This window comes from Heterodontus francisci, chromosome 5 (genome assembly GCF_036365525.1).
Source record: "Heterodontus francisci isolate sHetFra1 chromosome 5, sHetFra1.hap1, whole genome shotgun sequence".
Taxonomy (NCBI): Eukaryota; Metazoa; Chordata; class Chondrichthyes; order Heterodontiformes; family Heterodontidae; genus Heterodontus; species Heterodontus francisci.
Window position 1 is genome coordinate 59,038,467 of NC_090375.1, and position 13,252 is coordinate 59,051,718.

Sequence of the window (13,252 nt, forward strand, 5' to 3'; positions counted from 1 at the left end):
GAATATCCATCAAAATTTAAAGTAACTATTACCTTAAATTCCCAGAGTAAGCCATAGGTTGAGAAGCATTGATGAGGAATTCAATACTTCTAGTTTCTTGCTTCGAGAACTGTCATTTTTATACTGTTTCTAAGCTATCATCTGACCTTTTAGCATATAAGTTGTACCTTTCTCTGCTTGTTTTCCTGCTTTTAAGGTCCATATATGGTAATATCATTATCTACCATCCCCATATAATGTTTTTGCTGGAAATCCCCTGTTCTTGATTTGTGAGCTTTTATCTGGTTAAAATGTTTACAATTGGGCTTACTTGGCATCTGTTTCTGAAAGTACCATTTTGTTTTATTATTTTATTATCTGTAATTGTTTTTTTATGATACCTTGTAGCATTCTTTTGAATCAGACTGTTCTTTTACTAAAACAAAACAAAAAATGATGGAAATACTCAGCAGGTTTGGCAGCATCTGTGGAGAGAGAAGCAAAGTTCTGTTTACTAACACTATCAACTAATTAAGTTTACAGCTACCTCTTACTAACATCACGTAAGATGTTTCAATGTGTTTATCCTGCAAATCCATAACAACAGAGACCCTGAAGTGGATTTCCCAACTTAAAAGGTGTTTCTGGTTCACATTCTATTGTAACAAGGACATTGGAAGACCTTGAAATGAATTTTTTAATACTACCCTTAAAGGGGAATTTCAGTGAGTCTTGAAAACTGACCATTTATTCAATCTTTAATTCTAAAAGGTATATTAATTATATCTAAATTCTACCTAATTAAGCCTATTATACCTATGTTTCATCACACCTAAACCTTATGATACAATGATCACTGTCCCCTAAGTATGCTCCAAACTGACACTTGACCCACTTGGCCCACCTCATTCCTAAGAACAGGTCCAGTCATGCCTCCTTTCTCGTTGGACTGGAAACATACTGCTGTAGAAAAATTTCCTGAGCACACTCTAGGAACTCTTGCCTCTCTCTGCCCTTTACATTACTACTGTCCCAGTCTATATTTGGATAATTAAAGTCCCCCATTATAACTATTCTATATTTCTTGCACCTCTCTGTAATTTCCTTGCAGATTTGTTCCTCTACATCCTTTCCACTCATTGGTGGCCTACAGACTATACCGAGCAATGTAATTACACCTTTTCTGTTCCGTAGCTCTGATTCTGTCTTTGACCCCTCTGGGATGTCCTCTCTCTATCAAGCACGGTAATACTCTCCTTATCAATACCACCACTTCTCCCCCTTTTCTTCCTTTCCTATCTTAACTGAACACCATGTATCCAGGAATATTTAACCCCCAGCCCTGCCCTTATTTGAGCCAGGTCTCTGTTTAGCCACAACATCACATTTCCACATGTCAATCTGTGCTTGTAACTCACCAATTTATTAACTACACTCCGCGCATTCACATACATGCACATTAACCCTTAGTTAGACTTTATTACTTCCTCTCTTACTCTGCTCCTACCTAATGACTTACTATTCCCTACTCTAGTGCTATCTATCTCTCCCAGTATTCTGTGCACCTTGGTAGCACTGTCTAACACTCTCACCTTCTTTCTCTTTCCTACTCCTATATGCTGGTGCCCATCCCCCTGATAATTTAGCTTAAACCCACCCCCACACTAGTGAACCTCCCCGCAAGGACATTTGTCCCAGTCCTGTTGAAGTGCAGCCCTGTCCCTTTTGAATATGTGCCTCATGCCCCAGATCTGGTCCCAATGCCCCAAGAAACTGAAGCCCTCCCTTCCTCACGATGCTTCAAGCCACACATTGATCCTTCCTATCTTCCTATTTCTACTCGCGAGCATGTGGCACTGGGAGTAATGCAGAGATTACTGCCCTCAAGGTCCTACTCTTTAACTTTCTCCCTAGCTCCTGAAAATCTAACCGTAGGACCTCAATGCCTGTCCTTGCTATGTTGTTGGTGCCAACATGCACCACAACTTCTGCCTCACTCTCTTCCCCCTGCAGAATATCCTGCACCCTCTCAGTGATGTCCTTTACCCTGGCATCAGGGAGGCAACACACGGGATTTATGATAATGGTTACCGAAATGCCTATCTGTCCCCCTGACTATGGAATCATCTATAACAACTATAACAATATCCTTTAATTCTCCTCTTTTGTTTGCAGACAAAATGGAAGGAGGCTTCAGAAGTCAAGTACTTGGCCTCAAAGCTCAACATGGTGGATCTTGCAGGTTCTGAGCGCCTGGGAAAGACAGGAGTGAGTGGCAATAAAAATGCATCATTCTGCTGGTTATTGAGCCAGATTGGTTCATTTGGTAGCTCCCCGAGTCAGATAGTTGTGGACATACAGCCAATATCCCTCTAACCTTTTTTTGAAGTACACAGGTGATTTATTAAGGTGTGTGGCAGCTTAACACTTTTTAGCTCTCTTGAAGGGGCTAATTTGTATGTAGCCTGCACGGGAACCTTAGGGTTGCTACACGGAGGGCACTCTGGCACAGTACTGAGGGAATGCCTCATTGTCTTCGATGCCATCCTTAACAAGTATCTCAAGTTAAAGATCCTACACCATGATTTGAAGAAGGGAACACCGTTTGTCCAGTCTTTAGAACAACATTATTTCCTCAACTTTACAGCCAATGAATTGTTTTTCAAGTATAGTTGCTAACATACTATAGGCAAACACAATAACCAATTTGCACACAGCAAGGTCCCATGATCAGCGATATGATAAATGACTAATTTATCTGTTTTTGGTGGTGTTGTTTGAGGGATAGATAGATATTAGCTAAGACATGAGGAGCACTCCTTTCTCTTTAGATAGTGTCACGGAATACTTGACTTTCATCAAGGGGGCAGATGGGACCTCAAGTCATAGAAACTTATAGAAGAGAAAGAGGTCATTCAGCCCAGCGTGCCTGTTATGGCACTTTGAAAGAGCAGTCACGTTGCGTCCCACATTCCCACTTTTGTCCGTAACTCTGTTAGCAATGCTGAGGGACCAGGTACCAGGAAGAGGTTTCTGTGTTGATGAGGTGGTCTGTTTATGTTCCATCAGATCCCTAAGTTGTGGGAAGGAATTTAAAGACTCATATTCCAGAGCCCCAGCTTCTGAATGTGGTAACACATGTTAATTGAGAGTCAAACTCTTGCTTTTGTTGTTCTTAACGTTTCTGTTGCATGCTTACTATAATAAAGCAATGATGGAGCTGGGTAATGGTCAATTGACCACTAACTGTTGGACAATGGCTCATCTTCAAGTACCTGTACCCTTTTAAAATTATTTATGGAATCAGCTTCCACCATCTTTTCAGATAGGGCATTCCAGATCCCATAAACTCTGTCAGTGAAAAAATTCTCATTTCTCCTCTGGATCTTTTGCTAATGATTTTGAATCTATGGTCTCTAGTTATTGAGCCACAAGCCAGAGGGAATAATTTTTCTCTATCAAGTCTATCAAAACCTCTCATCATCTTGAAAACCTCTATTAAGTCACCTCTGTGTTCTAAGGAGAACAGTCCTAACTTTCTGCACCCTTTCTAAGGGCTTTACATCTTTCCCGAAGTGCGGTTCCCAGAAATATCCACAGAACTCCAACTGAGGCCTAACCGGTGATTTATAAAGTTCTAGTTCTATATTCTGTTCCTGTATTTATAAACTCAAGTAACCCATAAGCTTTTTCAGCCATCTTTTGTGTCTGTCTTCACAGTAGAAGACGCAAGTTCCATACCAGAAATAGGCAGTAACCTAGGGGCTAAAGAGAGTGAGGAAATTAAGGATATTGATATCAACCGAGAAAAAGTATTGGAGAAACTTGAGGGATTAAAATCTGACAAGTCCCTAGGACCAGCTGACCTACATCCTAGGGTTCTAAAAGAGATAGCTGCAGAGTTAGTGGATGTGCTGATTGGAAGTTGGCAAATGTTACGCCGCTTTTCAAGAAAGGAGGTAAAGAGAAAACACAGAACTACAGGCCAGTTAGCCTAACATCAGTCGTTGGGAAGATGCTGGAAACTATTATTAAAGAAGTCTTAACATTGCACTTGGAAAAGCATAGTATGATTAGAACAAGTCAGCATGGTTTTACTAAAGAGAGATCCTGTTTGACAAATTTATTAGAGTTTTTTGAGGATGTAACTACTAGGCTAGATAAAGGGGAACCAGTAGATGTATTATACCTGGATTTTCAAAAGACATAGGGCGGCACAGTGGCGCAGTGATTAGCACCGCAGCCTCACAGCTCCAGGGACCCGGGTTCAATTCTGGGTACTGCCTGTGCGGAGTTTGCAAGTTCTCCCTGTGACCGCGTGGGTTTTCGCCGGGTGCTCCGGTTTCCTCCCACCGCCAAAGACTTGCAGGTGATAGGTAAATTGGCCATTGTAAATTGCCCCTAGTGTAGGTAGGTGGTAGGGGATATGGGATTACTGTAAGGTTAGTATAAATGGGTGGTTCTTGGTCGGCACAGACTCGGTGGGCCGAAGGGCCTGTTTCAGTGCTGTATCTCTAAATAAATAAAAATTTAAAAAAATTAAAAAGATTAATAGGCAAGATAAGAACTCATGGTGTTAGGGGTAATATATTAACGTGCATAGAGGATTGGTTAGCAGACAGGAAGCAAAGAGTGGGCATAAATGGGGCATTTTCAAGTTGGCAGGCAATGAATAATGGGGTGCTGCAAGGATCAGTGCTGGGGCCTCAGCTATTTACACTCTATATTAATGACTTGGATGAAAAGACAGAGAATAATGTATCTAAGTTTGCTGATGATACAAAGCTCAGTGTAAAGGTAAACTGTGGGGAGGATGTAGAGAGGCTGCAAAGAGATATAGGCAGGTTAAGTGAGTGGGCAACAAGATGGCAACTGGAGTATAATGTAGGGAAGTGTGAAGTTGTTCACATTGGTTGTAAAAATAGAAAAGCAGAATATTTTTTAAAAGGTGTGAAACTGGTAAGTGTTGAGGTTCCAAGAGACTTGGGGGAACCGTACAAGGAATTCACAAAGTTAACATGCAGGTGCAGCAGGCTATTAGGAAGGCAAATGGCATGTTGGCCTTTATTGCAAGGGGCTAGGAGTACAGGAATAAAGAAGTCTTACTAAAATTGTACAGGGCTTTGGTGAGACCGCACCTGGAATACTATGTGCAGTTTTGGTCTCCACATTTAAGAAAGGATATATTTGCCCTAGAGGCAGTGCAGCGAAGATTTACAAAATTGGTCCATGGGATGAGGGGGTTGTCCTATGATGAGAGGTGATCGAATTGAGACATACAAGATTCTGAAAGGACTTGACAGGGTAGAAGCTGAGAGATTGTTCCCACTGGACAGGGAATCTAGAACATGGGGACACAGTCTCAGGATAAGGGGCCAATCATTCAGGACTGAGATGAGGAGAAATTACTTCACTCAAAGGGTTGTGAATCTTTGGAATGCTCTAACCCAGAGGGTTGTGGATGCTCTATCATTGAACACATTTAAGGCTGGGATAGATAAATTTTTGGTCTCGCAGGGAATCATGGGATACAGGGAATGGGCTTGAAAGTGGAATTGAAGCCCAAGATCAGCCATGATGGTATTGAATGGTGGAGCAGGCTTGATGGGCCACATGGTCTACTTCTGCTTCTATTTGTTGTGTTCTTGTATTCTGGTCAACTTATCCCAGCACCTTGAAGGATTTGTGTAAAGGGACACCAAGGTCTCTCTGCTCATCTACACTTTTCAAAATTGTGCCATTTATCATATACTGTTTTTCCATATTAGTCCTCCTAAAATGCATCACTTCACACTTCCCTCCATCTGCCATGCTTTTGCCCTCCTGTCTTTATCAGCCTGAAGCCTATAACTATCCTGCTCACTATCTACTATTTTGCCAAATTTTGTATCATCTGCAAACTTTATAATGTTTCTCCCTACACCCGAGTTTAGGTCGGTTATAAAAATTGTATTTAAATATATTCAAATCCAAATCGCAAGGATATAAACAGACCCAGCACTGAACCCTGGTGAACACCACTTCTAACCTCCAATCTAACCAACATCCATTATTTCTAATTCTGTTATCTGTCTGTCAACCATCTTTCTACCTCTGCTGCTACTTTTCCTCTTGTCTGTGAACTGACGGTTGAACTTGCGACCTTCTGATTCAGAGGCAGGAAAGCTACCACTGAACCAAGGCAGACACTTGTGTGCAAAGAATGTAAAGTGCTTAATTTCCCTAGCACTGATATCCCATTAACAAAACTACAAATAAGAAATTGTGTGATATCATGGTAACTTTTTAATCCATCCTAATGTCCTTTATGCTCTTTCAGTCTGAAGGGCAGGTGATGCGAGAAGCTATGTACATCAATAAGACGCTCTCCTTCCTTGAGCAGACCATCATTGCTCTTGCCGATCCCAAGAGAGAGCATATTCCATTCAGGCAGAGCAAACTCACACATGCACTGAAGAACTCTTTGGGTAAGTGAGTAGAATAAGAGGAGAGTGCATAGTAGAAGTATTAGAGAATAAAGGAGTGAAATAAGAGGATGAGACAAGCAGTAACAGGAAAGTTTACATTAATGTAGTGGCGATGTTACCAGACTGGTATCCAAAGGCCTGGACTAATGATTCATTGAATGTGTGTAGAAAGCCCATTATGCAGTTTTAAATTTGAATTTAGTTTTTTTTAAAATTTGGAAATAAAAACCTGGTTGGATTGTCATAAAAACTCAACTGTTTTACAATAGTCCTTTAGGGAAGGAAACCTGCCTTCCTCCTTACATGGACTGGCCTATAAGTGACTCCAGTCCCACATGGACGTGGTTGACTCTTAACTGTCCTCTGAAGCAACCTAGGAAGCCACTAAGTTGTATCACCACTACCTTCTCAAGGGCAAATAGCATTTGGCAATAAGTGTGGGCCTTGCTTTCATGCCCTCATTCTGAGAATGAATAAAAAAGAAGTATTAGGTCTGAATTAAGCTCTGCCATTGCTGCAGTAGATCAGAGAAAATGGGTTGGGGAGGCCTACTACCAGATCCCTGTCCCTATAAATTTTCTGCCTCACCCACCCACTTCCAACATGGCTCTCAGCTGTCCCCCATCCAACTAAGGGGTGGAGGGAGAAGAAAATCGGCTGATTTTTCCTGCCATACCTATTCATTCTTAAATTGTACTGGCTCCAGGGAAGAACAGAACATACGAATTAGGAGCAGGAGTAGGCCACTTGACCCCTTGAGCCTGCTCCGCCATTCAATATGTTCATGGCTCTACTGAATACTCCACATTTCCACCTACCCCCGATAACCTTCCACCCCCAGAAGAAGGCTGGAGGCACTGAATGTGCAGTGGGGGGAAGATTGCTTTTCCCAGTGAAGCAGGGAGAGGACGTGGGTGTGGCCACCTGTCCCTATCTCTTGCCCCAAGCCAGGAAATTATGCCTGGGCTTATTTTAAACATTTTGCTTGTAAGTCTTCATGGAGGATTCCAAGCCTCTTTTGGTGCAAGCAGCGTGTACCAAGCTGGATTTCCCAGGCAGGCAGTAACAGACTCTGTCTGTCCCCCAAATGAAAATAGTGTTGTAAAATGTTACCAGGGAAAGCCACCGAAGCTGGTTGACATCCTTCCATCTACAAAAGATGATGGAAAGATGACGCAGCAAACAATCCATTTAAGTGGGGTGTCTTCTATTGGTGCATCTTTGTTGATAGCTGTGAAGGCCAATCCTTGAGAGGCAGGTTCTGCCACAAGTGTTGCACATGAAGCTGCCAAGTGACGCTGTGAGTTGTTGTTTTTGACGTTGGCGCCTGTTGCCAAGCTGCTGTAGCAAATGATCATCGTGGTTGTCCACAGGATGTGTCGCCATTTCCCTCTTTCGTCAGCTAGTGTCTCCCAAGTGCGATAGTCAACACTTAGGGCCCTCATTTCACGCTTGCAAGCATCCTTGAAGCGGAGCTTTGGGTGCCCCACTGGTCATCTGGCCCTAGCTATTTCACCATACAGAAGGCCCTTGGGTATGCGACCCTCTTCCATCCTGTGGACGTGTCCGATCCATTGAAGCCGCCTCTGTTTGATGAATGCCAACACACGTGGGAGCTCAGCTTTTGAGAGAACTGCTACATTTGTGATTTTGTCCTGCCAGGATATACCCATAATGTGCTGCAGACAGCGAAGATGGAAATTATTGAGCTTCTTTTCCTCATAGATGTAAGTCACCCATGTTTCACAGCCATACAGCAAGGTGCTGAGAACACAGGCCTTATAAACCATGAGCTTGGTCCTAAGGGTCAGCTTGGTGTTATCCCATGCGCGTTTTGCGAGTTGGCCAAAGTGGTAGCTGCTTTCCCTATGTGTGTATCAAGCTCTGCATCAAGGGACAGATTATCTGTCACCATGGACCCAAGGTAGCAGAATTTAGCAACCACTTCCAGTGGGGAGTTATTTAGTGTGATCGGGGCAGAGACGCAACACCTTATCCCATAATCATGGTTTTCTTGATGCTTATAGTCAAGGAGAACAAGTTACAGGCATGGGAGAGACAGACCATGAGTCTTTGTAGCTGAGTTTCCGTGTGAGCGACTAGCGCACAGAGGAGTTCTGTGATCAGGACGTGATGTGTTTTTGTTTTCGCTTACAGCCTTGATAGATTGCGTCTGACCTAGTATGCAAGTAGACGCCTTCCATATCTGTAGGTAAGATGAAGGTCAGGAGCATGGAGAAGAAGATGCCAAACAGAGTGGGGACTAGGACACAACCCTATTTTGCTCCATTCTTCACTCAAAAACTGTCGGAAGTAGAGCCATCAAACTGCAGAGGACAGTGCATGTTGTCATGCAAGGAGCGGATGAGACTGAGGAGCTTCAGTGCACATAGAAACATAGAAAATAGGAGCAGGAGTAGGCTATTCGGCCCTTCGAGCCTGCTCTGCCATTTATTATGATCATGGTTGATCATCCAACTCAGTAACCTGTTCCCTTTAAACCCAAGAGCTATATCTAACTACTTCTTGAAAACATACAATGTTTTGGCCTCAACTGCTTTCTGTGGTAGCAAATTCCACAGGTTCACCACTCTCTGGGTGAAGAAGTTTCTCCTCATCTCAGTCCTAAATGGTTTACCCCATAACCTTAGACTATGACCCCTGGTTCTGGACTCCCCCACCATCGGGAACATCCTTCCTGCATCTACCCTGTCAAGTCCTATTAGAATTTTATAGGTTTCTGTGAGATCCCCCCTCACTCTTCTGAGCTCCAGCGCATATAATCCTAACCAACTCAATCTCTCCTCATACGTCAGTCCCGCCATCCCAGGAATCAGTCTGATAAACCTTCGCTGCACTCCCTCTATAGCAAGAACATCCTACCTCAGATAAGGAGACCAAAACTGCACACAATATTCCAGGTGTGGCCTCACCAAGGCCCTGTATAATTACAGCAAGACATCCCTGCTCCTGTACTTGAATCCTCTCAGTATGAAGGCCAACATACCATTTGCCTTTTTTACCGCCTGTTGTACCTGCATGCTTACCTTCAGCGACTGGTGTACGGGAACACCCAGGTCTCACTGCATATTCCCCCCTCTCAGTTTATAGCCGTTCAGATAATAATCTGCCTTCCTGTTTTTGCTACCAAAGTGAATAACCTCACATTTATCCACATTATACTGCATCTGCCATGCATTTGCCCACTGACTCAACTTGTTCAAATCACCCTGAAGCCTCTCTGCATCCTCCTCACAACTCACCCTCCCACCCAGTTTTGTGTCATCTGCAAATTTGGAGATATTACATTTAGTTCCCTCATCTAAATCATTAATATATATTGTGAATAGCTGGGGTCCTAGCACCGATCCCTGCGGTACCCCACTAGTCACTGCCTACCATTCGGAAAAAGACATTTGTTTCCTGTCTGCCAACCAATTTTCTATCCATCGCAATACACTACCCCCAATCCCATGCGCTTTAATTTTACATGCTAATCTCTTATGTGGTACTTTGTCGAAAGCCTTCTGAAAGTCCAAATAAACCACATCCACTGGTTCCCCCTCATCCACACTACGAGTTACATCCTCGAAGAATTCTAGTAGATTTGTCAAGCATGATTTCCCTTTCGTAAATCCTTGCTGACTCTGTCCGATTCTACCACTGTTCTCCAAGTGCTCTGCTATAAAATCTTTGACAATGGACTCGAGAATTTTCCCCACTACCGACGTCAGTCTGACTGGTCTATAATTTCCTGCTTTCTCTCTACCTCCCTTTTTAAATAGTGGGGTTACATTAGCTATCCTCCAATCTGTAGGAACTGTTCCAGCCAATGTTTTCCAAAATCTTGTACAGCCCTGCTCTACTGATGGTATCGAATGCCTTAGTGAGATCTACAAAAGCAAGATAAAGGGATGTACTCTGTTCCCTACGGTTCTCTTGTAGCTGGCGTATGGAGAAGATTATATCCACAGTATATCTGCCGGCATGGAAACCACACTGCGCTTCCGGGTACCCTCAGTCTGCAAATAAATGGAGTCTTTTAAGTATGACCCTAGCAAAGGAGTGAGATATTCCTGTAATTTTTGCAGTCTCCTCTGTCGCCTTTGTTTTTGTATAGTGTGATGATTTTGACATCACATCTCCTGTGGAACTGAGCCTACTTTCCAGCAAAGAAGGAGAAAGTTATAAAGTTGTGGCAAAAGATGGGACTTTCCGTGCTTGAGCAGTTCGGCTGGGATTCCGTCCTTGTCCGGTGCTCTTCTGTTCGCTAGACCGTCTATGGCCTTCCCAAGCTCCAGTGATGAGGGTTCGTCATCTAACTCATCCAAGGCAGGAAGTTGCAGGAGAGCATCGAGCGCAGACTGGGAGATGTCCGATTTACAGGAATACAGCTCACACTAGTGTTCAGCCCAGTGCGACATCTGTTTACTTCTGTCGGTGAGTACTTCACCATCTGCCAACTTCAGGGAAGCAACTTTGGCGATGGCAGGGCCAAGCGCCCTCTTGATTCATTTGTACGTAACTCGTAGATTTCCTTAGTCACATGCAGTTTGGATTTCTTGACATTGGATTTCTGCAGTCCTGCCACATCCAGCCGTGAATGGTGGTGGACAATTAAACATAAACTGGAGGAGGTGGCTCCACAAATATCCCCATCCTCAATGATGGGGGAGCCCAGCACATCAGTGCGAAAGATAAGGCTGAAACATTTGCAACAGTATTCAGCCAGAAGTGCCGAGTTGATGATCCATCTCGGCCTCCTCCTGAAGTCCCCAGCCTCACAGATGCCAGTCTTCAGCCAATTCGATTCACTCTGCGTGATATCAAGAAACGACTGAAGACATTGGATACTGCAAAGGCTATGGGCCCTGACAATATTCTGGCAATAGTACTGAAGACTGTGCTCCAGACTTGCTGCGCCCCTCGCCAAGCTGTTCCAGTACAGCTACAACACTGGCATCTACCCTGCAATGTGGAAAATTGCCCAGGTATGTCTGTACACAAAAAGCAAGACAAGTACAACCCAGCCAATTACCGCCCCATCAGCCTACTCTCAATCATCAGTAAAGTGATGGAAGGTGTCATCAACAGTGCCATCAAGCGGCACTTGCTTAGCAATAACCTGCTCAGTGACTCTCGGTTTGGGTTCCGCCAGGGCCACTCAGCTCCTGACCTCATTACAGCCTTGGTTCAAACATGGACAAAAGAGCTGAACTCAAGAGGTGAGGTGAGAGTGACTGCCCTTGACATCAAGGCAGTATTTGACTGAGTATGGCATCAAGGAGCCCTAGCAAAACTAAGGTCTATGGGAATCAGGGCGAAAACCTTCCGCTGGTTGGAGTCATACCTAGCGCAAAGGAAGATGGTTGTGGTTGTTGGAGGTCAATCATCTGAGCTCCAGGACATCACTGCAGGAGTTCCTCAGGGCAGTGTCATAGGCCCAACCATCTTCAGCTGCTTCATCAATGACGTTCCTTCAATCATAAGGTCAGAAGTGAGGATGTTCGCTGATGATTGCACAATGTTCAGCACCATTCGTGACTCCTCAGATACTGAAGCAGTCCGTGTAGAAATGCAGCAAGACCTGGACAATATCCAGGCTTGGGCTGATAAGTGGCAAGTAACATTCACGCCACACAAGTGCCAGGCAATGACCATCTCCAACAAGAGAGAATCTTACCATCTCTCCTTGAAATTCAATGGCATTACCATCGCTGAATCACCCACTAACAACATCCTAGGGGCTACCATTGACCAGAAACTGAACTGGAGTAGCCATATAAATACCGTGGCTACAAGAGCAGGTCAGAGGCTAGGAATCCTGTGAGTAACTCACCTCCTGACTCCCCAAAGCATGTCCACCATCTACAAGGCACAAGTCAGGAGTGTGATGAAATACTCTCCACTTGCCTAGATGGGTGCAGCTCCAACAACACTCAAGAAGCTCGACACCATCCAGGACAAAGCAGTCCGCTTGATTGGCACCCCATCTACAAACATTCACTCCTTCCACCACCGACGCACAGTGGCAGCAGTGTGTACCATCTACAAGATGCACTGCAGCAACGCACCAAGGCTCCTTAGACAGCACCTTCCAAACCCGCGACCTCTATCACCTAGAAGGACAAGGGCAGCAAATGCATGGGAACACCACCACCTGCAAGTTCCCCTCCAAGTCACACACCATCCTGACTTGGAACTATATCGCCATTCCTTCACTGTCGCTGGGTCAAAATCCTGGAACTCCTTAGCAGCAGTGTGGGTGTACCTACCCCACATGGACTGCAGCGGTTCAAGAAGGCAGCTCACCACCACTTTCTCGAGGGCAATTAGGGATGGGCAATAAATGCTCGCCTGGCCAGCGATGTCCACATCCCATGAGTGAATTAAAAAAAAACTGATCCAGTGTTTGTTTTCGCAGTATCTCCCTCTCCTTTGTATGCTGTCTTGGCTACTTTCAAGTCATGCAGTGTCTTTTCTGTTAGGTTTATGTTGTGCATCATGTAGGCTTTGTTTTTTGCATCAATGACAGATATCATCTCAGCTGAATAGATCTTAAACCAGCCCTTGTTGCGGGTTCCACCTTTACCAAATGATGCTTCTGTTGCTTCATTGATGATTGAGCTTAGTGACTTCTAAGATGCATCAATGCCGGCAACGATGCTTCCTCTTAAGGCTTTGGTGGGTAGCAGGCTAGCGACAGTGCGAAGTGCTGGTATTTGGCATCATTGTTTATGCAAGGGATGTTGATGCTTGTCGGGCCGTCATGTTTTGAGCTGTGTAACTTTCAGTGGTGCACCTTC

General features: G+C 44.2%; 1 protein-coding gene across 3 annotated transcripts in view; it reads left to right on the plus strand.

Moving 5' to 3' along the window:
• The window catches only part of kif9 (kinesin family member 9), a 216,860-nt gene that overhangs the window by 74,645 nt on the left and 128,963 nt on the right, over window positions 1–13,252 (plus strand). For all 3 annotated transcript variants that reach the window (XM_068031510.1, XM_068031509.1, XM_068031511.1), the window contains 2 exons: window positions 2,155–2,247; window positions 6,299–6,446. In XM_068031510.1, coding sequence (XP_067887611.1) covers window positions 2,155–2,247; window positions 6,299–6,446 — 241 coding nt within the window. The remainder of the gene's footprint in view (window positions 1–2,154; window positions 2,248–6,298; window positions 6,447–13,252) is intronic.